Source organism: Carya illinoinensis, chromosome 6, assembly GCF_018687715.1.
Source record: "Carya illinoinensis cultivar Pawnee chromosome 6, C.illinoinensisPawnee_v1, whole genome shotgun sequence".
Classification (NCBI taxonomy): domain Eukaryota; kingdom Viridiplantae; phylum Streptophyta; class Magnoliopsida; order Fagales; family Juglandaceae; genus Carya; species Carya illinoinensis.
In genome coordinates, this window is record NC_056757.1 from 26643718 (window position 1) to 26669210 (window position 25493).

Consider the following 25493-nt stretch of genomic DNA (forward strand, 5'->3'; position numbering starts at 1 on the left):
GTAATTTTGTGTTATTTGATTTTGTTTTATGCTGTGCTTGTGGCATGTAGACTATGCTTCAAAATTTGAAAGATGGAACAATTATTGGTTCAGCGATTAAATAGGGTATTCCGATATTGATACTAACTAATTATAGTGAAGATTTTTTTGGGTGGGGTTTAGGAACTAGGAAAAGGATAAGGCTGGGTGGGGATTTTTTTGGGGGAAGTTTAATGTTGAGGTTTTAGGCTTTGATCATTCATGCATTGAATTTATCAACAATACAGGGACTTGTGGTTGGATTTATTAGTATCGATCAGCTGAAATAATTATAAAATAATTGTACGTTCATTATTTTTCTTGTGTATATTAAAAGTCCTTTTGAGATTAGTGACATATTCACTTGTTTGTTGCTTTGGGCGATGAATTTAGCAATTCACCTTGTGCTTTCTTTTACTAATTTAGTTGCTAGAGGAGAACATGTTATGAAAAGAGAATAAGGCATGGAAGACGCGGGATGATGTATTACAGCGTGAGTATGCCGTTCGAGAAATAGAAGATAAAGTGAGAGATAGTGAAGAATTTGAAAAATGAAAAGCGAAAGTTATTGTGTTTGTACTGTTGCGCCTATGGCCTGTCCAAAAATCACACAAGATGATAGAGAAACAATATTTAAGTGGTTCGGCAACTTTCCTATATCTACTGAAGCGGAAACTCAGTATTTTTAATATGTTTGTATAAAATTACAAATACTCATAAATAAGCTCTCTATTTCTCAAATGACCTTCTGTTCTGGGTTTTCCTAAAACCTATATATTTCGCCCACAACCCTGTCTTGATCTCTCATCGCAGTAAGGATGATCTTATCTTCAGCAAATGACCTCCTTTTATAGGAGAAGCCATGGGGGACAAAACACCCACATTTCTTGAAAGTGGAAACCATGTTTGTAAATTTTATATTGTTAAATCAACCAATGTAATGAAAACAGCTTGTGGCTATTCTATTGTTGCTGATGGTGCAAAGTGAACCTAACTTCACTTGCTTTCTCTGGTTGATGGTACCGTTTTTCCTAAAAAAATATGCAATTAGTTGCACGTTGAATTTGTTTCCTTTAACCTCATAATCTTGGCATACAGTCAGAACATATTTAGTTACCCAACATAATAAAACTAGCATGATTGGCTACATCAAGTTTGCAACATAGTTTGTATTGATCTTCGATTTCATGCAAACGGAATAATAATAACATAATACAGTCTTTATCTTGTTTTGGAATAATATGAGAAAGAAAAAATTGTAGAAAAGCAAATAAAGAGGACTACTCTTTCAAGGAAAAATTGAGAATCAATAAATTCACATACATTTTGTTATGAAGTAAAATATAACGCTGTGTTAACACTGTAATACATTAAAATAAAATTGTAATAACACAGTCATAACACTGTCATAACTCTTTTACATTCCCCCCTTAAAATACATCAGCAGATGTTCCATCTCCTGGATGAGTAGCACGGCGAAACCCATTAACATCAAATCCACATTTTGCTGCCTCTAATATTTGAAGATGATGCGAATGCAGAATCCAAGCCATCCAACTTGGGAAAAAAATCATCCTACACAAAATAAAAATGCTTCTTATACCATAGCAGGAAAAAACCAACCTCAAACACAACTTTACAATCAAATTAGGGTATTGTTTGGGCGACAAGGGGGTGGGGGTGGGGTAGAGGATGGGCGACGTAGCTAGTGGGGGTGGAGGGCGAAGCCAGGGGTGGGGAGAGGAAGAAAAGGAGATGAGCTGGCGACGGGGAGGGAGTAGAGCTGGGCAACAAGTGGAGTGGTAGCGCTGTGCAAACGGCGTTGCTGATGGCGGTGGGCAATAGCACAATCGACGCGGGCAAGGTAGGAGTTCGACGCGGGCAAAAATTGAGAGATAAGAACGCGGGGGGCAAATTCGAATTGGGAAAGAAATACAAACCGGCCAACAAAAAGTACGTTTTGGGTTTTAAAAATAAAAAATAGATGTCACGTAAGGTGTGTAAAGAGTGCGCTACTACAGGGGCTGATGCATAGCAATCCTCATATATTTTTTTGATTGGTTATACTAGTACTATATATTATAGTTAATAGTTATACATTGATACTAAATATATATAGTTATAGACTTATAATGATTTTGTTATTATGAATTTATGATTAGTATAACTATATAATTGTATTAGTATTAGACTATTAGTAATTCAGTTTGGCTATATTATATTAGTAATATTAGTTATGTTGAATCAATTAGTTAGTATAACTATATTCTACATTATTAATATTAATATAAATATTAGTATTAGTTATAACTATATAGCCTATATTAGAATTGAAAGTTTTAGACTATATAATAGACTAATAGTATTAGTACAACTATATAAGTATATTGTATAGCTATATATTAGTTTTAATTATAGTGATTAGTATAACTATATAATAGTAGACTATTAGTATAACTATATATTAGTATTAGTTATATTGTTATGGTGATTTAGTATATTATAATTTATATATTATATTTATACTATAACTCTTATAATATATTAATATATACTAGTACTATATATTATAGTTATATATTAAAAAATATAATAATACATTCATACTAAATATATATAATTATATTTCTAGTGATTTAGTTATTAACTTATTATGATTAGTATAACTATATAAATTATAATAGTATTAAACTAATATAGCTATATATTAGTAATATTAGTTATGGTGAATCAGTGCTTTAGTATAACTATATAAGTATTAACTATAATGATTTATATATATTAATTAAATATAAGTATAGTGATAATTAAATTATATTAATTATAGTGATAAATATACTATATAGCTATACAAGTATTAATTATAGTGATTAGTATCACTACATAAATTATATAATAATATATTAGTATTAATAGTAGACTATTAGTATAGGTCACTATAGCTATTGTTGAAGTATTAGTTATACTGATTTAGTATAACTATAGTTTATATCAGACTATTAATATTTTTTTATACTATATATAATTATATAATTAATTATATACAACTATTATATAAATAATATATATAAATAATAATTTTTTTTAATTTCCATTCGGTCCGGTCCGGAGTGAAAAACCCCCGAACCAGGACTGGACAAAACTCCTTCGGTCCCTTGAAAATTGGACCGGACTGGACCAAATCGGATTGGGTTCGGTCCAGTTCAGTCCAAAAGTGGCCGGTCGAGTCGGTTTATCCGGTCCGGACCGTCCGATTATCAACCCTAGTGAAAATCATATGTGTACGTAGCAGGCTCCTATATATATATATATATATATTTGTAAAATTCCTATCATTTTATTTTTATTTTATCACATAAATATGATATATTTATTATTATTAGATTATTTTTTATTATATAATTCTTTATCATTATTTTTCTTTGAAAGAAAAATCTCAAAAAATCTCAAAAATCCATCAATAAATGACTAACCCCATTAAATGACGAATCCCATTAAATAGATGATAGGACAGGGTAGCTAGGACAGGAATCTCGACGGATATTAGGATCAGGTTTGATAAATAAGAGAAGAATTGATAAAACAAAGAAACAAAGATGAAAATGTGGTATATAACATTATTTTTATTTTTTTAGTCACGTTGGATAATCTTAGGTGTGTAAATTTTATACTCTTATTAAAAAATAGTGAAACTCATCATTAAAAGATAAATTTTTTAATATAAATTTCAAATTTGTCTATCTTTTTGAAAAAGGTACCCAAAGTTTATTCAAATACTGTACAAATCATTTCTTTTTATTAAAATTTAAGATTTTAGTGGGTGACTTTTTTATTTATTTATTATTTTCTGATCTTTTTAGTAGATTTATTTTTGTATATTTTCATCTCAAGATTTAAATCCTGCTAATGCTGAACAAAAATGAATATATGTTTACTTAGAGACTGATTAATACCGTTTAAGAAGTTCATTTTAAGATTTATTTTGAGTCTATTTTCTTCTATTTTTTGGAATGATGTGACTTAACACAAATAAAATTTGGCACCTTTGTTAACTGATTGTTTATTGGACGATATTTTCAAATAGTAAACACCACCTTTGCCGCCCATAAATTAAAAAATAAAAACCTGTTACACATTTTTTCCAGTCAACATGTCAAAATTAAGCCAACCAATAAAGAGATATTAGAATGCACCTTAGGAGCCATTACTCCGAATGCACAAGCTGCTGCAGCTGGCTTCATGGAGACGACTGAGGGGTCACTTTTTTCAGATGTTGTTCTCCACTTTTAAGTCAGGAAAGATGCAAGAATTCAGGCCGAATCCTCGGCAGATCATATGACATCTTTAATCAGAAAACTACAAAATATTCTAACAAAAATTTCATCTGCAATCACTTTACACTCTACTAATGTAATTGACTACATCATTTTTTTTTAATATAAAATAACTATTTTAGCCAATTATATCAGTAGAGTGTACAAAAGGTACGCAAAAATAATTGTAGGTAGCAAAACTCATATTCCAAAGAGAGAAGTCATTTCCCAAAGTTTCATGCCCTAAATCAATGCAATAAAGATTGCAACTCCAATTCCTAAATCACTGTTTACTGGTAAAATCTTAAATAAATACCCACTCGACCTGAACAAATCGGCCAACGGGTTTTTCTACTGAGAGAATATGCCAATATTGGTCTAGCAAAATTGTAATTTGTAACAGTCCTCAAAGCTTTATTAACTTTTCTTCCGGAAACTGCTACTCCTAACAAATTATTATACTAAATGAAGCAGAGGACTGGAACTTTGCAGAGATAAGCCACGCATGAGTATTCATATCAACGCAATTCATCACCACCTTTCATTGCCAGTAGGATCCACCTAGGAAGTGCGAAGAATGAATTCTGTATTGTTTGGTTCATGATTCTATCTCTTCAGGAAACCTGGCTTTTCCTGAGTAGATATACTGCATCTCTTCCTTCCATGTCTGCAAAAAATCTACCTCATTAGCTGGAAACAACAGACATAAAACTGTTTGTATACTAGGGTTTATGCTAAAAATCCATAAAACTTGCCTCATGTCGAAATGATATCCTTAAATTGGGAACATTTGTTTTACGAATATCATTTCCTTCAGGGCCTCTCAAAAAATACTTATCACCAAGCCAGTGCAACTGCAAAAGGAACCAAAACAATGATAGGAATATTTACCATTTCATTATTTATACTATAGAGTACCAAAATTTGGCAATTATTCTCCTTCATGCGAAAAACACACATGCACATCCACATGGGAATAAAAGGGGCTGTTGCATGAAACCAAACTTACCATATCAACCCCGTGCCTGATCTATGATTAGAACCTTGCAAGGATCCACTAATCATAGTAAGAACTTTCATCTCCTTTTGCCCCACATAAGGGAACTGTGGAATTTGTGGCCTGTTTCCTAGCACTTTTTTATCAGTTGGATGCTAAATGAGGCCATTCACCCTGTACTGAGTTCCATCTAACTGGATCCTAGTTTAGAGACCAATGCTACACTTTTAACATTTTTGCACAAAGTGACTGTTGTTAGACTCAAACCTGAGCACTCATGCTGGAGAGCCCAAAACTCGACCACTGCAACAAACAATGGCCCTAACGATGGATAAGTAAATGTTTTTAAAAAGGGAGACCAGCTAATATACAGTTATCTCCTTCATTTTTCCTTGTGCAGTAGTATAATCAGGTACTAGACACTGTTTTCTCATTTATTTATGGTTTGTGAATGGTTTGTTTTTCCCAATTCAGGCATGTATTGGTCAACATCAAAGATTTCTGTTTGTCAAGTTCCTCACCTTTGTGACATGGGAAAACCCAGATTGATAGACAGAATTTCTAGCTATCTCACAGAGGTCACAAGCACTGAGCTTCCAGACCTGCAAAATATCATTCCATGAGATAAAGACCATGAAAAATGATGAAAAATAATATTTAACGAACCTTTGCAGCAACACTATATTCTTCAACGAGGGGTTCTTTCGTTAAATGGATTTGTAGAGGATCATCAGTTGAGAGTGAGACATTCAGGCCACGCTGGAAGAACATGGGCAAGGGATTGCGATGATAGTCCAAGAAAAGGGAGTTATTGCTCAGGGGTGACATAGCCAATCCAATCTGGAAAGATAAGGGGATTTAATAATTATTTTTGTGTAACATTTGCACAACTAAGACGGTTTAATGACGAGAGAGAGAGAGAGAGAGAGAGAGAGAGAGAGAGAGAGAGAGAGAGAGAGAGAGAGAGAGAGAGAGAGAGAGAGAGAGAGAGAGCAAAATCACTTGGACCCAACCTGTGCAAGGTAATACAAATGCAAAACTGGAGATTTCCGCAGATTTATCCCATGAGAAATATTATGGCACAGAAGGAATGCAGCAGCCAAATGGTCAATATCACCCGCCTACAAAGGTTGCAAAAATCACAAGCATCTCAATAATCATGAAAGAATAGGAACTAAAACAAAAGCAGTAGATAAAAACCTCTCCACAGTGGGGCCGCAATTTTATTGTTGGCATCCCTTTTGATTCACGAAGCTGAAAAGAAAGTAGAGAGTTTGCTATCAATTTCAAGCACAGATTTTTTTAATTTTTTTTATAAGTAGATTTATTTATAAGGCAAGGTGTAGTTGATTAGTTGAGAAGATAAACTATAGTACGACCTTGTTGAGAATATACAAATTTGCATAGCAGTAATAAGAATAATAGGAATATGCCGGATTGAACTCATTGGTCCATTCAGCAGGTGTTGGCATGTGCTTAGTTGGGCGCCTTTCTGGTTTACTTTCATCATCCACAAGATCAAAACCCACCACCTGCATCGAAAAAACAAAAAACCTTGTTGAGATGATACCATATTAGCCGGTCATGTTGGTCAATCCCCATTTTTTTTGTTTGATGATAAATAATAAAACTTCACTAATCAATGCCGAAGGCATATTCAAATACACAGGGTGCATACAAGAGAGTCACCTATCCAGGAGTAGAAAAATATACAAGAAAATCATGAAAAGTTTGACCATTAAAGTCTATAAAGGCTGTCCAAAGGAAAAGAGTATCTAAAAGTAAGTCTTGAGCAATGAGCAGCTACTTCATTCAAATAGTAAGACAGACTGGCAAGTGTCTTACGTGGCATTAGATAGAAATCAGCAATAAGGCATAAGCCAACCTACAGAAAATTCTATATTGGCACACGATCACAGATTGAAAATCACAAAAAACCATGCAAAAACAAGAACAGATGTCATCAGAACTCTTTTATGATGCCGCAACACTACTAGACAATCAACAGACAAGTAGATGTTACTTACCAAAAAAAAAAAAAAAAAAAACAAGTAGATGTTGTAGTGTTGGGTCCATTTACAGTTATTTTATTATTTTAATGTTGGGGGTTATTTTTGCACTTGTACTATGAGAGGCTACTATAAATAGTACTTGTGCAGGAGGAGAACCCTGATTTTAGTGTTCCCTTTCATCAAGCCATTGTTTCTATTCTCTTTCTTAATTTTCTCTCTCCTATCTATTAATATACTATTGCTGTTTTAAATCACCAATTATTCCACATGTTTAAGCTTATGAGAAAGGGGTGTTTAATTATTTAATTCAAATCTTAAGACTCCCTCACGTGTTGCCAGACTCTTCCTTAATAAATAGGCCATCATCAATGGTTCCAAAAATTTAAACTTATGGGAAAGAGGTGAATTAAATAATTTAATTTAGGGTCAAATCCTCATTTTATTACTGGGTTTCATAACTTTTTCACAAAAACTCACTGAACATCATAAAGAAAATAAATTGGGTACTCAGGTTTTGCATTATTTGCCCGTGCCTCTGCCATCTACAACTCTAATGGCACGCCACACCAACACCAACAGGATAATGAAAAATATTGAAGATCCAAGATGGCATGCCATGTAGATAAAAATAAACTAAAAATAAAAAATCACATTAAAATATATATATATATAAATATATATATATATATATATATATATATATATATATATATATATATAAAATCAAATTCATTTAAAACTCACTGAACATCATAAAGAAAATAAATTGGGTACTCAGGTTTTGCATTATTTGCCCGTGCCTCTGCCATCTACAACTCTAATGGCACGCCACACCAACACCAACAGGATAATGAAAAATATTGAAGATCCAAGATGCCATGCCATGTAGATAAAAATAAACTAAAAATAAAAAATCACATTAAAATATATATATATATATATATATTTATATATATAAAATCAAATTCATTTAAAACTATAAAAAAATCAAGAAAGGGAAAGGTCGCCCTTCCTCCCCTTTTTCTCCTTAAAATTTTGATTAGTTTTGTTTAGCGTTTTCCTTTTTTGTATTTTTAGTATTTGCTTTTGTTAATTGACATGGGAGTATACAAGTATTGTATATGTGGATTTGAGCTGCCATGGCTAGGTTTCTATTGATGCTAACACAATTTTATTAGGATTACGTGCAGTAGAAGGACAAATTGACCATCTTTGTTCAAAACGAAAAACTTGAGTACCCAATTTGCTGCTTTTAAAAACCTAGGGAATGTTTTGATAAATTGCAAACTCAAGGATTATTTAGGCATTTCAACAATAGAAAAGTATGAACAAAGTACAGAATGAGTTATATAGTAACTTCATTTGAATCGATAAAGAATCCAAGATTTTAAATGGTCAATTATAAGGACATATACAAGAAATAAGACATTCAACTCACCTGCATCAGGAACAAATGTAGTTGAGGATGAGAACTTGGATCAATTGTGACTTCAAATAGTGGAATGAACACATTATCTAAGATATTCTGAAAAGAGGTAACAATTCCCATTTTCTTGTACACGTTATAGAGTCGTGGAAGCTGCAAATCAAAGTTTATACAAAAATTAAAAAACGAAATCAATTAAAGTGACAGAGCTATACAACTCACTGAAAATTTAAAAAGGAAGTTGCAATTGATAATGCATTGGTAAACGGAACACAAAAGCCAATGCAAAAGAATTGCGATGCAAGCTAATGACTGAAGACAAGGAAATGTAATTACCAGGAAGACGGCAATTAAGATTATTTAGAAAAAGTGATGCTCCAGATCGTTTTGAATAGGTGATGCAATATTAAGTCATTTCGTTTTCTGATTCCAATTAAGTTTTTCCCCCCCCTGAGTAATCAAAGGTTTTATTGAGAAAGGGAATGACCCAATGCGCAGCTAATATACAAGAGAAACACCTAAGTAGAAATAGAAAAGAGGCCAAAAAATCATGTAAACTCAGCCCATTACAATCTATAGAAGCTAGCCAAGAAATAAAATATCAAAAAGCAAAGTTTTTAGCTTCTCCAACTTCCACCTGCGGTTTTTCAAATTCTCTATTCAGTCCTTTCTCTCCACATACACATACTAGGCAAATAGAAATCATCTTTCACACTTCTGCAATTTGTGGGCTCCTCTCCAATTGGTGAAGAGGTCTACCATAACACAAGTCAATCCGACTCTAATGGCATGCCGCACCAACACCAGCTCAACTGCTACATGGCATGGCATGCATGTGTAATACTATCCATCTCTGGGGAAATCTTCCTTGAGGGCCCTGCCATCACACAATAATTCGAGCCAAAATCTGGTCCTAGAGCCATCACCAATCACAAGCCAAGTATGACTAGAAAACCAAACACCCCCCCCCCCCCCCCCCCCCCCAATCTTCTTTTGATATTCTTTCATAACCACAACCCATATGGCTTATGTACTTCATCAGAATACCATCCACCTCAGGCACACCCAAATTTGGAATCTACTAGAGCTTTCTACAAGCCCTTCCTCTCATTTTGGTACCGCTAGAGCCAATCCTCTAGAAGGGTACAGCTGAATAGAAGCAAGTTTTGAACTCCCAAACCATCCTCTGAAATTGGAGAAACACCTTGGCATAAATTATCATGAAGCTCAAGATCATTGAGGCACAGGATAAACAGATCTTGCATTGATAATACAATAAAAAAATATACACAATATAATATTTTGCCACAGAATAGTGGCAATCTTATTCTTTAATATCTGTGGTTCATCTCTTGTATGTGCAAAATAACAGTACCACCATAAATCTCCTAATTGAGTTGATTCATAACCATGCTTTTCTGATAAAAACCTATAAAAATGTCTTTTCAGATAAATGATAAATCCATCAATCTAAATTTGAAGTAAGATCAAATGATCCAATATTACTTTTAAATATGATCTTCCAGCATGCAGGATGAGGTCCATTAATTACCAGTTCAAGATATGAATTAAAAATTAAAAAAAATGTACAGGGATATGCCAAATCTCTCTCTCTCTCTCTCTCTCTCTCTCTCTCTCTTCTTTTTTACCTCCATTCCATTAGTTCTCTGGCACCCATTAACAGCCATATTTAAATAACCATTATGTACCGTATTTAAATGGTACATAACAATAACCACACATATACAGCAGATCCTCGACTAATAAGCTGACAACATTTTTTTTTTGATAAGTAATAAACTTTATTGAAACGAATGAAACTAGGCGGAGCCCATGTACACAGGAAGTATACAAGATGAGACACCTAATTACATTCTAGAAAGCTGAAAAGAAAACAAAAACTCATGAACACTCTCTCCCTTTAATACAATAGCAGAAAACCACTGAAAAAGAGAAGACACAAAGAAATTCCAGATATCCCTCACTGCTCTTTCCCTGTTGTTAAAATATCTGTCGTTCCTTTCTGTCCATACATACCAAAATAAGCACAATGGTATCATCCTCCAAGCTGCATCGAAATGAGAGCTATTATGATTTCTGTTCCAGCAGGCTAAAACCTCCACCACCCTCTTAGGCATAACCCAACTCAGCCCTACTCTACCAAGAATACCAATCCATAACTCCCTAGCCACCTCACAATGAAGAAAAAGATGATCAATCGATTCACCATCCTTTTTACACAAGAAACACCATTCCATAATAATCATCCCACGCTTTTTCAGATTGTCAATCATCAAAATCTTCCCTAGTACAGCAGTCCAAGTAAAAAAGGCAACTTTAGACGGCACACAAACCTTCCAAATGCTCTTCCATGGAAAAAAAACATGATGTTGAGCAGACAACACCTTATAAAATGACTTAACAGAAAATTTATTGCTCCCCGAGTGTTTCCACAGCAACCGATCTCTCCCATTTGCATCTATCTCTACAGAATACAAAAAACTCAAAAAACCTGCAATCTCATCAAGTTCCCAATCCTGTGCATTTCTAGTGAAAATAACATTCCAATGTACAGCCCCATTGACACGACACAACACCTCTGAAACAGCAACCTGCTGATTACCAACCAAACTGAAAACTACAGGAAAAACAGCATTAAGAGGTCTCTCACTACACCACTCATCAAACTAGAACTGGATTCTATCACCAACTCCAACTTCAAACTTGATATGTTTTCAAAAAATGTTCCACCCCTTTCTAATATATTTCCAAAGGCAAACACCATAAGACCCCCTACCCTCCTTAGAACACCATCTCCCTCACTCAAACCCATATTTCCGGTCAATCACCTCTCTCCATAAAGCATCTCCTTCCTTATGATACGTCCAAAACCACTTCCCTAATAATGTCTTATTAAAAGATTCAAATCTCTCACCCCCGAGTCACCATTCACTAATGGACAAATCACCCTATTCCAATTCACAAGATGAAATTTATTCTCCTCCCCTAAACCACCCCATAAAAAAGCTCTAAATAATTTTTCAATCCGATTAGCCACTCCCACCAGTAATGGAAATAAAGAAAGATAATATGTGGGAAGATTGGAAATGGTGCTTTTGATAAGAGTTAACCTCCCCCCTTTTGATAAGTAAAGCCACTTCCAACCCGACAATTTTTTCTCAACTTTCTCAATTACCCATCCCAAATCCTCCTAGCTTTAAAGGACGCTCCCAAGGGAAGCCCAAGATATCTTAGCGGAAGAGAAGTAACTTTACAACCCAACAAATCCGCAAGAGAGTTGACATTCCTCACCTCACCCACCGGAACCAATTCTGACTTTCCCAAGTTCACCTTGAGGCCCGAAACAGCTTCAAAACATAACAGAACAGCTCTTAAAGCTTGAATATGACACACATCAGCATCACAAAAAATAAGAGTATCATCTACAGAAAGTAAGTGAGAAATAGAAATAACACCATTACTATTGTTTCCCACCGAAAAACCACCAAGAACACCCCCCTCACAGCAGCCTCCACCATTCTACTCAAAGCTTCCATAAAAATAACAAAAAGAAAAGGGAATAGCGGATCCCTCTGTCTCAAACCCCGCGAAGACTTAAAAAAACCACAAGATATATCATTCGCTAAAACAGAAAACCGGGCAGTTGTAACACAATGTTTAATCCATCCACACCACCTATCCCCAAAACCACACCTTCTAAGCATATAGAAAAGAAAATCCCAACATACATGATCATATGCCTTTTCCATGTCCAACTTACAAAGAACCCCCCGTATACCATCCTTCAAGCGGCTGTCCAAACACTTGTTTGCAATCAAAACAGCATCCAAAATTTGCCTACCCGAACGAAAGCATTTTGATGCTTTGAAATGATTTTATCCATCACCATACTCATACAGTTAGCTAACACCTTCAAAATAATTTTATAAATCCCTCCTACTAGACTAATAGGATGGAAATCTTTCAACTCATAAGCACCAACAATATTTGGAATGAGAGCAATAAAAGTAGCACTTAAGGACTTTTCAAACTTAAAAAACCAGTATAAAAATCCCTAAAAATCTGCATCAGTTCATCCTTCACTATATCCCAACACTCTTGAAAAAAACCCATAGAAAATCCATCTGGACCTAGAGCTTTATCTTTACACATACCTCTCACCACCTGAAGCACCTCCTCTTCATCAAATGGCCTTTCCAACCAGTTTACAGCATCAGATTCAAGTTGATCAGAGCTCAAACCATCAAGCTTGGGTCACCGCTCTGCAGTTTCAGCAAGAAGCTCTTCATAAAACTTCACAATATGATCTTGAATCTCTTTAGGTGATTGTATCACATTAGAACCCGAATGGAGGACTTCAATGGCATTATTACGCCTATGTGAGTTACCCATCTTATGAAAAAATTTGGAACATTTATCCCCCTCCTTCAGCCACAACAACCTAGATTTTTGCCTCCAAGAAATTTCTTCCAACAATAAAACCTTCTCAATTTCAGCCACAACCTCATTTTTCCTTAAGAAGGGATCCTCATTAATAGCCCTCCAATGCATGCAACTCATTCCAAAGAAGATTTTTCCGCACTTCCATATGTCTAAAGACTTCATCATTCCACTTCTTCAGAGCAGATTTAAGAGCTTTTTATTTTCCAGCCACAATAAAGCTAGCAGAACCAGAAAAAGAATAAGAGGACCAACAGCTCCTAACCTTCTCCACAAATCCATCAACTTGAAGCCACATATTCTCAAACTTGAAATGGCGCTTACCTCCATGAATACCCCCACAATCAAGCAAAATAGGGAAGAACAAACACAATCCAACCTCTTTTGACATAGGTTCGGGTAATGAGACTCCCATAAAGAAGAAACTAAGAATCTATCCAATCTTGACCACCCTCTACTATTAGACCAAGTATAAGCCCCCCCCTACTAAAGGGAGATCCACGAGATTCAACTCAAAAATCAGTTCCGAAAGATCCTCCATAAAAACTGTTGACAATGTAGCCCCCTCTCTCTCACTAGGAAACCAAACAATAGTAAAGTCACCACACCAACACCAAGGTAAATCCCATAAAGAATACAAACCCACCAATTCCTCCTACAAAAAACAGCTATAACGGTCTAAATTAGGCCATAAACTCCAGCACAAGCCCACCTCCACCCATCCTCAATATTTTTGAAAGAAACTGCCACTAAGTAATCCCCAATGCACTCCTCTACCAACTCCACCACTCTCTTATCCCACATCAACAGCACACCTCCAAATGCACCCAAAGAAGCAAAATAACACCACCTCACAAAAGAACAGCCCCACAAACTACGAATAATATGTCTATCTATAAAACACTGCTTTGTCTCTTGAAGACAAATGATGTCAACTTTCCAACTTTGAAGAAGAGATCTAATTCGAAGACGTTTGTTAACATAGTTGATCCCCCTTACATTCCAAGAGAGAATTTTAGGCTTCATTAGAAGACAAAGACCCCTCCCTTTCAACCTACCCCTCCCCACACTTACCTCCTTAGAATCATAATTAATGGAACTTTTTAACCGCTTTAGCTCCCTATCCCTTTTCACTGCTGACTTCACAGCAGTGGATCTACCAGCTTCAATAGCAATAAGAAGAGCCTTAAAATGCTCTTCATGCCCTACACATGATATTCTCAAAAACTCCTGTAATTTGTCAACTTTTTTAAACACCCAATCTGAAGATAAACTGGAATTTTGATTCAGATGAATAGAACATAAAGGAACAGGACTGCCAATGTCATCTTTATCACCCTCAGCCTCTCTAATCACCATTTGTAAGGACCCATCCCGCTGCACAAACTCAGAAAAACAAGCCTACTGTTGGATCTCCTTCAAAACCACTACAGAATCATCAAAATCTCCCACAAGACCCCCAACCATTTCCAGAGGCTTCTCAAAGCACAAAGAACCAATAATCTTCGGAGGGACAATAGGATTCAAAGGGATTAACAAATCTACTTGATTAAGAGAAACCCCCCCCCCCCCCAAACAATTAGTAGCTTCAACCAACTCCCCTTCTTCCATATCTTCTGTATGTAAAAACACATCATTTTCTTTCTCCCGAAACTCTAAAACACCCTCCTCCACCACCGGCGACAGAACTTTGATTAGAGAATCACTAGGAGGATCGCCTGAGGCCAGCGACAAAGTCTGTGCCACAACTGCGTTCATCGGAACAATAGGCGGCGCCGTCGAGCTTGAAGAAGCCAAACCCGATACGCCCAAAATACCAGAATCCGACTTAGCCTTCCAAGCCCTTATCGGGCTTTTGGCCAAACCAGGCCCATCCACCACAGTCTTCCCTTTATCTATCCCAGTCTCCTCAATATTCAGCCCATTCTCCAACCCATTAAGGCCCAACCGCGAATCCTTAGCAAAATTACACTCAGAAGCCAACGGGCCTAGGCCCACCTTAACCCAACTCAGTATCAAGTCCACATTCAACTTCATTTCCAACAAAGCCTCATACATAGCCTTCAATGGAAAAACTTCCTATCTCCTGATGAACTAACTATGGAATTCGAACCACCACCTTTGAGAAGATGAACAAACTTCTGCACCTGCTTTCCCAGCAACAAAATCTTCTCACCAGTCTTACCTCTAACCACCTTATTCCCCTCCATACACAAGGGCGCCTTCTTCACTACCTCAGCAAAGGTGCCCTTACGACTCTCTACAACAATTGGACTAGAAGCAACCTTCACGGGTACCCTGTTTTTATCACGCTGAACAGAGGAAAAAGGGACAAGTTCCCTCAACAAATCTCCAAACCTCCACCACCCGTCTCCCTTCACACCTTTTGGAACAACAATGAAACCCCTTCTTTTATCATGACCAAACTCCAATACGGACAAAAACCTGCCATGTACCTAAACCATCTCCAACAGCACAAGCTAACCAGACCACAGCATCAGCATCCTCCACCATAAGCATTCTCTTTTATCATCTCAAAAAATTTCTGATCAATACGTAACTTCCGATACAACCCCATTGCACAAAACAAACCACAAACACCCCAGAGAACTAACAGAGATAAAAAAGGAAAAAGCAAAAACAATAAGCTGACAACATTAGATACCTGGATTAACCATACGGCATTCTCACTATAAATTTCATTGTTAACAAACCAACTTGCCATCTGATCCCATTCACTTTGTTTCCTTCCATAAATGGAAATCCTGTACTCTGCCATCTGAAGTGACAAACAAAAAACTCTTTAGCAAGTGACCAATATTTTGTGATATGGAGAAGTAGAAGAGAGTCTAATTGGAGTGACAAATGGTTTGTGCTCAGGAACTGGTAAATGAAGGCATTACTAAGAGATGGGCAAAACCAAAAACAAAATCCACAAAAGTTGAAAATAGTAGTATGAATATCATTATTCTTGATCACAAGGTAAACTAAAATATATTAAACTGCATGATCTCCAGTAAAATTGATTAAATGGGCCACCAACAGAAAAGTATTCCAAATAAAATCAATTTGACATTATATACTTTAAACTCCATATGATAAAACCTGGTATTTGCTTGCTTCAAGATCTGACAAAACTTGCTTGGTTACTTCTGCCAAAAACCGACCTGTAATGTTCATTCAAACACTCAGCTTTGCAGATTGCAATACATAAATAATGTCGAATGGTAAAATTAATTCATAAAAAAAGTAAACCAGAGAGAGTAAAGGAGGACAGAGCAATTGCACAAGGAATGGAAAGACTTAATCAAATGAAAAGCTAGAATTATCTCCAAAAGTTTCTCCAAATGCAATTACTCTCTTTCTAGTTTGCAAAAATCAAAGATTATGAAGGCAACAAGCAGGTTTAACTGTGAACTGTGAACCATACCTTGGATAAGGTTGTCCTGCTTTAAAAATATCTCTCTAAGTCTGCTCTGTCCACAAGGATTATACTTAAGATTGAATTTGTCAAATCGATGGAAAGTGCTTTTATCAGCATGTACATCCAACAAATCAACATTCAGATCATGCCTGCAGTGCAATTGCTTTTCAATTAGACAAACAAAGACTTCCATGAGAAAATGCATTTAGAAGCCCAAGAAAGAAAGAAAGAAATACACACACACACACACACACACACATAGAGAGAGAGAAAGAGGTTCTTCTGACAAACAGAAATCAAGAGAAATATAATTGCACATACCCTGTCAATTCCAAACTCTCAAAAACTTCCTTAAGGGTCATATATTTTCCATCTCTGAATATGACAACCTGCCACAGTGTAAAGCAACAATTGAGAAGGGGGACAACATTTTGAAGACATTTGGATATAACTGAGAAGGGGGACAGCATTTGGAAGACATAGTAAAGCAACATTCTTTGATTTTCACTCATCTATGTAGGTTGAAACACCTAACTCGGTGAAAAAGGGGTTTGGAGAGGGAGGAAAAAAAAGAGAACAGAATCTACCTCATCAGGTTCCTTTTTAAGCTTTGACTTGATGAAGCGAAGGAGATGCTTCTGGTTCATGCATGCAGAATGATGCACATGTGTATCAACTTTCCTGATATTGTAAAAATCACGGTGCGGTGCACTCTTTTGAGCCAGAAACTCCCCGTCTGCATTTAGTAACAAATGAAGGCGGAATTTCTGTATGAAGTTCAGACATATGTTACCAACATGGGCTAACATGAAAAACACAAAATAGAAGTGCAAATGATAGGTTGCAAAATGGTACCTCCTCAAGAAATCGGAGTCTATGATGGCACACAGATCTAACATTTCCAATAGACAGAACTTTTAGAAGGTGATGCATATCAGTAAAAAATTGTGTTGAACTTGCAACAGGGAAAAGATCAGCAGTATCTGAGTTAAAAATTAGATAAGGCTTAAATATACCTATAAAAAAGGTATCTAATAAACTAAAAGGATAATCGTCAAATATTCAATAAAGCATAGTTACTTTTACTGAACTATGAATACTTCAATGCTTACCATGTTTACTGGCGTAAACATGAACAACTCCATCTTCCATTTTGAAAAAGTGCTGCTTGGAAAACCACAACCCAAATATAAGATAAAAGGTTAACAAACAAATGAATGACTGTATTTTAAGGGAATATACATCTTGATTTAATACATTGGAATCTTAAAAAAATCTGCACACCATGAACAAGGAAAGAATAGCTCACAGCTGTTGCTTCAGCGAGTTCAAAGTGAAATGGATCCCTGCTCATCTCTGATGTATTAGATTCCACCACAACTTCCCTCATACATGGTTCAACCTCTTCTCGGTAGACATAAGTTTTACGCAAATCTAAACATTCACAAATCATTCTCCATACATCTTCCTCTTCTACGCTTGTTGACTCTGAACCCATATTTTTATGTTTATATAAGAGAAAAATAAGCATCAAATAGTCTCTTCAAATAATATCTTTAAAACAAGTGTGCACTTCAAAAGGTTGACCAGGTCTGTTTCCGTATTGATGACATGTTATTTACTCTCAAATTAATTGCAATTAATTAAAATCGAGAAGTATAAAATTGGCAATACCACCCAATGACAAACAAGATAAAAAAACAAATGCAAATGTCAATAGGATTTGGAAGAGATGAAACAAGAAACAAATGCCCATTAAACTATTTAGGACAAGGAAGTCAAAGTTACCATGCAGTGTTTTTCTCATAGGTAAATTAGTGTTGGAAGACTTAGGATCATCCCCTAATATGTGCACTGAAGCTGCATCAACCTTTCCATTTCCACAAAGATCAAAACCCGCTTTTGCTACACTAACAGTTGCCCCGGACATGTTATCTTGCATACCATTCTCGCGATCATCCATTATTGGAACAGTGCACATGTTTGGATTGTTTGTATTTACATCCTGCAAGTCCATCAATCAGCAAAACAATATTATTGCAAGTAATCTTTAGTTACCACTTGTAGATAAAAAATAACTACAATCTGTTGAGTTCTTTGCTAGAGGACTGACACTCATTTCGATTGGTTTGTGAACTCTGTTCTTCATAATCACACCTACGGATACTTATAAAAAAAATAATCACACCTAGAGATAAACACACTTTGCATCCTCAAACTACCAAAAATAAACATTTGCGCCCTCCAATAAGATCCCGCTGTCAAACTTGTGTCACATCACCCTGTGTACTTGGGATTTGCCTATTATTTTGAATAAACCCACTTGATTACCAATCAAAAAAAAAAAAAAATTGTGTCACATCACTAATTTTTCATCCATCTTAACAACATAATTGAATGAAGGTAAAAGGGTTAGTTTTTTGTAGTTACTAATTTGAGTGATGCATCATTTTTAGTAATTTCAGATACAAATGCAAAACCCCTAGTAGCTTGAAGTTGCAAAATGTACTTTCCATTTGATACACAGAAACAGAAATAATGGCCAAATAATTACACAGGTACTTTCCTTAACGTGGCTCATCCACTAACAAAAAACAAACTATAGACACAAGATTGAAGTTATTATCGTCTTTGCCTTAAACTGAATGATAATTATAAAAATAAATACAAATGGTTTAGAAGTCCAGCTTACATATACCAGTCTGATTAATGGCAGTCCAGAAGGATTCTTTAACAGCTCGAGAGGCTTAAGACAAGGGGATCCATTGTCCCCACTCCTCTTTGTTATCATCATGGAGGCCCTGAGTAGAATGTTAACGGCGCTTGTTACCAATGGTATGCTGGCTGGATTTTCAGTGGGTGATTTGAATAGGGGCTTTATCTCGATCTCTCACTTACTTTTTGCAGATGACACTCTAATTTTCTGTGAGGCTGAGCAAGAACAACTGAGGACACTAAAAGCACTACTGTTATGTTTTGAAGCAGCATCGGGTTTGAGAGTGAATTTTGATAAATCAGAACTAGTTCCAGTTGGGAATGTTAGTAGAGCTCGTCAGTTGGCTAGCACCTGGGGTGTAAGGTAGCCACCTTTCCTATGACATATTTGGGTTTACCGTTGGGGGCGGCTTCACGAGCAATAGCTATATGGGATACAGTTATCGAGAAAATAGAAAGAAGATTAGCTGGTTGGAAGAGATTGTACTTGTCGAAAGGAGGCCGAGTGACCTTGATAAAGAGTACTCTCTCTAACTTACCCACTTATTTTCTGTCTTTATTCCCAATTCTAGCTTCTGTGGCGGCAAGGATCGAAAAATTGTACCGTGATTTCCTTTGGAGTGGTTTGGGGGATGAATTCAAGTTTCACCTAATTAGTTGGGATAAGGTGTGCAGACCAATTGCTTCAAGTGGATTAGGGATAAAGAACGTGCGAACCTTCAATCGGGCACTCCTAGGGAAATGGTTATGGAGATATAATATGGAGCCGGAAGCTTTATGGAAATTAGTAGTGGATAGAAAACATGGCAATATATGGGGGGGATGGTGTACTAGAGAGGGGAATGGAGCGTATGGAGTGGGGATCTGGAAGCAAATAAGAAGAGGGTGGGGGATGTTTGTCAATCATACTAACCTCTTGGTGGGGGAGGGCACGCGTATAAGATTTTGGACGGACATTTGGTGTGGGGAGGAGGCACTAAAGGATTCTTTTCCATCGGTATACCAAGTGGCTTGCGATCAAGAAGCTTCGGTGGCGGACTTAGTGGTTCGCGCAGGGGATCAAGTCGTTTGGAATGTCACTTTCTGTAGAGCAGCACATGATTGGGAACTAAACACTTTCGCGGAGTTCTTTAACCTCCTGTATTCTATGGAGCCGAATGGTTTGCAAGAAGATAAGCTATGGTGGAAACCTACGGGTAAGGGTACTTTCTCGGTTCGCTCTTATTATAAAGCTCTTACAGTTATACCAAACTCTCCGTTTCCATGGAGAAGATTGTGGAGGAATAAGGCGCCTCCCAAATCGCTCTTCTTCATGTGGATAGCAGCTCTGGGTAAGATATTGACTACCGATAACTTGAGAAAGCGTCGGATAATCATTACTAATTGGTGCTGTATGTGTAAGAAAGATGGTGAGTCAGTGAATCATCTCCTGCTACATTGTGAGACAGCTAGAGTATTGTGGTGTGAAGTTTTCAGCCGAGTAGGACTAAATTGGGTGATGCCGAAGTCAGTGGTGGAATTATTAGCTAGCTGGGCGATGCCGGGAGGCGATCCACAAATCAAAGCTATGTGGAAGATGGTACCGATCTCTATTATGTGGTGCATTTGGCAAGAGCGTAATGAACGAACTTTCGAAGATAAGGAGCGGACTATGGAGGAGATACGTATCTTATTTTTCAGTACTTTATTCTTGTGGTCTCTAGCTATAGACTTCAATGGACAAAATGTACATGACTTTCTAGTGACTACTATAGCCACCTAGATAGGTCTTATCTCTTGTATACCATCTTGTGTACTTGGGCTATGCCTATTATTATTAATAAGATTGTGTTTACTTATCAAAAAAAAAAAAAAAAGTACACATACTTGTGCATTTGTGAGTTCAGCTCCAATATCTATATATCCATAGTTGAAAAGCACTTCGTCCCCATATGCAAGTTCAGTTCCTTCCTCACCAGAATCTTCAGCATTATCATAAGTATTGCCACCAGGGGATCTTGGCGTCACTAGCCTACCAACAGATGCCATCCTTGAATCCATACTAGAATGTTTCACAAATTGATCCTCTCCTATCCAAAGGAAAACAAAACTAGGTGCAATTTAGATTCCAAAATGTCCTTCAATTGAAAAGTTACTTAAAACCCAGTAGAGTATCCTCAAACAGGGGGAACATGATTTGAATATTATTTATCCATCAAGATCATGGAATTAGATCTTTATGTTGGCAATAACAAGACTATTATCCTACGAAAAAATATATATAAAAAGTATTGACACCGAAATAAGGAATCGATTTTTATTTGTTTTATTATTATTTTTTATTTTTCTCCAATGAAGTATTCAATTTGTTCAGCAAGATACAGAAAAAGATACAAACATGTTGTGACGCAGCAGTTTATTGTTATTCCTTTCTAACTTCTAAAATGTATAGCATGCACAAACATCTTCAAAAAGATAAATGACATCAACTCAGAGTCAAAAATTCAATTTATTATATCCACTTTTCGAGAAAAAAAGGGACACAGAGAGAGAGAGAGAGAGAGAGAGAGAGAGAGAGAGAGAGCCTAAGGTTGGCATCTTGGCTAAATTATTGACGGAAATTCTATTCATCATCCCCACATACCACACACCATGCTTATTTTATTTTTTTTTTAATTTTTTCTTTTACCAAATATGTAATGTATGGATAATGAGTAGAAGAATTCAATTAGTTTAAGAAGAATAAAACCAAAATAATAAAAATAAAAACAAGTGTAATGTGTAATGTGTGGGATGATGAGTAAAAAAGCTTATTATGGACAAACCCTGAATATTGGTGATATATCCGTTAGCCATTCACTAAGAGGTTGTTTGGATAGTAAGATGAGACGAGATGGTGGATAAAAGTTAAAAGTTGAATAAAATATTATTAGAATATTATTTTTTAATATTATTATTATTTTGGGATTTAAAAATATTGAATTATTTATTATATTTTATGTGAGAATTTGAAAAAATTGTAATAAGATGAGATGTGATGAGATGAAACTGTTTATTTATAGAGTTTTGGTGCATACAAGCACAGTCGCGTACTAATCTGTGTACCAATACTGATTTATTCATACTTAAAATTTAAATTAACACTATTTTTAATAAAATCTACTTTTTGACTAATCATATCACATTAGTATACAGATTAGTGCACAATTGTGCTTGCAACTATATTTTTCCTTATTTATAAAACGGGACCCTAAACATTCATGATGGTTCAATTTGAAAACATAGCTGTTCACTCACCCACAAAAAAAAAAAAGGAACCCGACTGCGGAATCATTTTGCCATCGTTTTCCCGCCTAGACAAGCGAATCTTGCTTGAAAGTTTCTACCCTATGCTTTTCTTTTTCTTTTACCTTTTTCCCCATCCGTGGAATTTTCTTACCGTAATTTCTTTTCTTTTCTTCCAGCTAAAAAGATTGAAGAGGGAGATTGTGGATGAGAAATATCAAGCATCCTCAGAAACCCACCTCCGATATTTAAAAAATGTTAGAAACAGTTATCATATTATCTTCTCTCTATTATAATCGTGATTTTCTCGAATGATTAGCAACGGACAAGAAACGTACCCATTCACAATGTCGACCCTTCTTATGATGATATCAGTAAAGATATTACTACGAACTTTAACGACATGAAACTTTTTATTAAAAAAACTAATCAAAACTATTAAAGAGTAAATGCAAGAATCCAAGCAGAAAATGATAAGGCATACCGTCTCTTTGATCCATTCGAAGAGGTCGAAGGCCCAAGGGAATCAAATTGAGTTTGTCGAGAGAGTAACCAAAACCTCGGGCCCTAAATCCCAGCAGTGGCTGATCAGGCTCGGGGCCCTCCTCCAGCCAATCATTTCTCGAAGCCACGTTGGGCATCGACGAAGAAATTCTGTAAGGGGGAATCATATTCTCGTCCAGGGACCTCGACAGACTCCGGGACAACATTCTCGGATCAACCGCCATCTCTCCGTCGGAGCCCCACCCTCCGTCATCTTCTAGCACTTCTTCTGCTTCGTCATCTTCGATGACAAAGCGATTATGGGCACCGCGAGTGGGCTTGCGGCGAATATTGATGAGACGCTGGAGGACCTGGTCAACGCTGCGCTTGTGGATGTAGAAGGCTGAGATGGCCATCAGTGAGGCCCCCGCCAAGGCCGCCATGGCCAGGTGGAGAGACGATGTTGAAGAATCCATGGAGGGAAAGTAAGATATTTTCTCGTTGTGTTTGATTCTCAATCAGAGTTGATGAAGAGACCGATAAGTCGTGACGAAAACTCAAAAACAGGAACCCTCCGCCTGACTGTTCACCGAAAGCTGCAGTGCTGACGGCCTGACTGGGAACGCTGCAGTGCTGACTGGCCTGACTGGGACCTGGGAACAGGGAATTGGAACTGCTTCTTAATGCGGGGACCCACACAACTACACGTGGAGAGATGTTGCACGCCCTTGACTTTTTGTTCAGGTCCAATCATGACTTCCGGTTGTTGATAAAATTTAGGCGGTCGGCCCGGCCCGGCCCCTTCTACGGCCCGTCTCGTTATTTATTACTCTTTTAGGTACTCTACTTGTTAATATCAGTATAATGCTACGTACAGTTATTTTATATATTTTTTATATATTTTATTATTTAATTGGTATGATTAATTTTTTTAATATATATATTAGTAAAGTGTATAAAATAATATAAAAAATGAATGTACATAAAATTTTTATAAATATAAATATATTTTTTATAATTTTTTTCTTTTTTTAAAATTATTTTTTAATTTTTTTTTAAAATACCAATTCACTAATAGTTAGTTTCTTAATCATTAAGTAAAATAAAAAATAAAATTAAAAAACCCAATTGGTCATTTTTATCGATCATTTTTATCAATTCTACTAGCATTTTTCCTTACTAAACCAAAACATCATGCAGCCATTCATATTTTTTATTTCACAAAATTTAATTTATAAATTTTAAAATTATATTCAAAATTTAATCATATCATTATCAATATTAAGGAATGCATATAACATGTGCATAATGTTTCTATCAGCAAAGCAAAACTGGGAGTTGATTGAGGTAGAAGTTTGTCAAATAGTGCTTGAATGTTTGAATACTAAGGTTCGGTTTGGTAATAGAGAATTTTTATATGAGAATTTTGAGTTTTAAGATAAATATTTGTTTTAAGATTTGAAAAAGTTAAGAAAAAATTAAATTGTTTATTATATTTTATATGGAGACTTGAGAAAGTTACAATGATGAGATAAGAATTTTGAATTTGAAATGAAAATTTTCAAATGCCAAATCGAACCTAAATGCTAGTGCCCAGTAAAATGTCAATGCCTAGTCAAATTTTAACTAACTTGAGCAAAAGTAATAATCTATATTGGAGTAGTCAAAATTTCATAACTTCACTTTTGATCTACAGTATTTGCATTTCTTTTTCTAAATTTAGTCGGCCACTATTTATTTCTAAAACAATATTTTACTCCAAAAATATTTCTAAATATGTTTGTTGAATAATTAGGTTAAGAAACAAAATAGTTAAAAAAATAATTTTAAATAAAAATTAAATTATTAATTAATATATGGAATGTATCTGTAAAATAAAATAAAAAAATTATTATTAAAATATATAATATTATATTATTATTTTAACGATAGCCCACTGTTAATTAATATCTTCATTAATATTTACTTTAAACCTCAACTTTTAGTTAAAATTTAGACTTGACAAAGACCATTGCCATAGAAGCTTGCATTCGATAAACTCTACATTACCATTGACAAAGACCATTGCCATTTAAGAGAGCATAATGGCTTTCATTTGGTCGATGCTTCACACCTACCCCATGGTTTTCAAATGGTACGCTCTTAACAATTTTGGGTATATAGTAGGGAGAGGATTTTAGTGGCTGTCATCATGTGGGTTGGTGTGGATGGAAGGCGGTAAATCTAGCAAATCTTAACCAGAAATAAAGGGAGCCATCAGCCTTGAAGGATGAGTGTTGAGAGAGATGAGGTTGTTAGTGAAGGGAAAGAAAAATAGTGACGAAGAAGGAAGGAGGGGGAGGGGGGAACTTCTATCTGTCTCTCCCAAGCGGTTCTAGTT

General features: G+C 35.8%; 1 protein-coding gene across 1 annotated transcript; it reads right to left on the reverse strand.

The window, feature by feature from the left end:
• Positions 1-4503: 4503 nt before the first annotated feature.
• Positions 4504-23774, reverse strand: LOC122313604 (AMP deaminase-like). Its single transcript, XM_043128750.1, has 19 exons — positions 23115-23774; positions 21233-21435; positions 18440-18656; positions 17961-18139; positions 17764-17815; positions 17507-17634; positions 17239-17418; positions 16973-17040; positions 16658-16800; positions 16333-16394; positions 15893-16006; positions 8779-8919; positions 6708-6860; positions 6529-6582; positions 6342-6449; positions 5995-6168; positions 5850-5930; positions 5087-5185; positions 4504-4998 (listed from the first exon to the last, which is right to left on the reverse strand). Exons 1-19 carry the CDS (start codon positions 23587-23589, stop codon positions 4930-4932), a joined length of 2700 nt encoding a protein of 899 aa, XP_042984684.1. The 5' UTR covers positions 23590-23774; the 3' UTR covers positions 4504-4929.
• Positions 23775-25493: the final 1719 nt, after the last annotated feature.

Coding starts and splice junctions, on each gene's coding strand:
- LOC122313604 (XM_043128750.1), bottom strand. CDS start 23,589: ATGGATTCTTCAACATCGTCTCTCCACCTGGCCATGGCGGCCTTGGCG. Junction 18,657..21,232: donor CTGAACTCACAAATGCACAA/GTATGTGTACTT, acceptor ATGGACTTGCAG/GATGTAAATACAAACAATCC. Junction 18,140..18,439: donor TATGAGAAAAACACTGCATG/GTAACTTTGACT, acceptor ATATGGGTTCAG/AGTCAACAAGCGTAGAAGAG.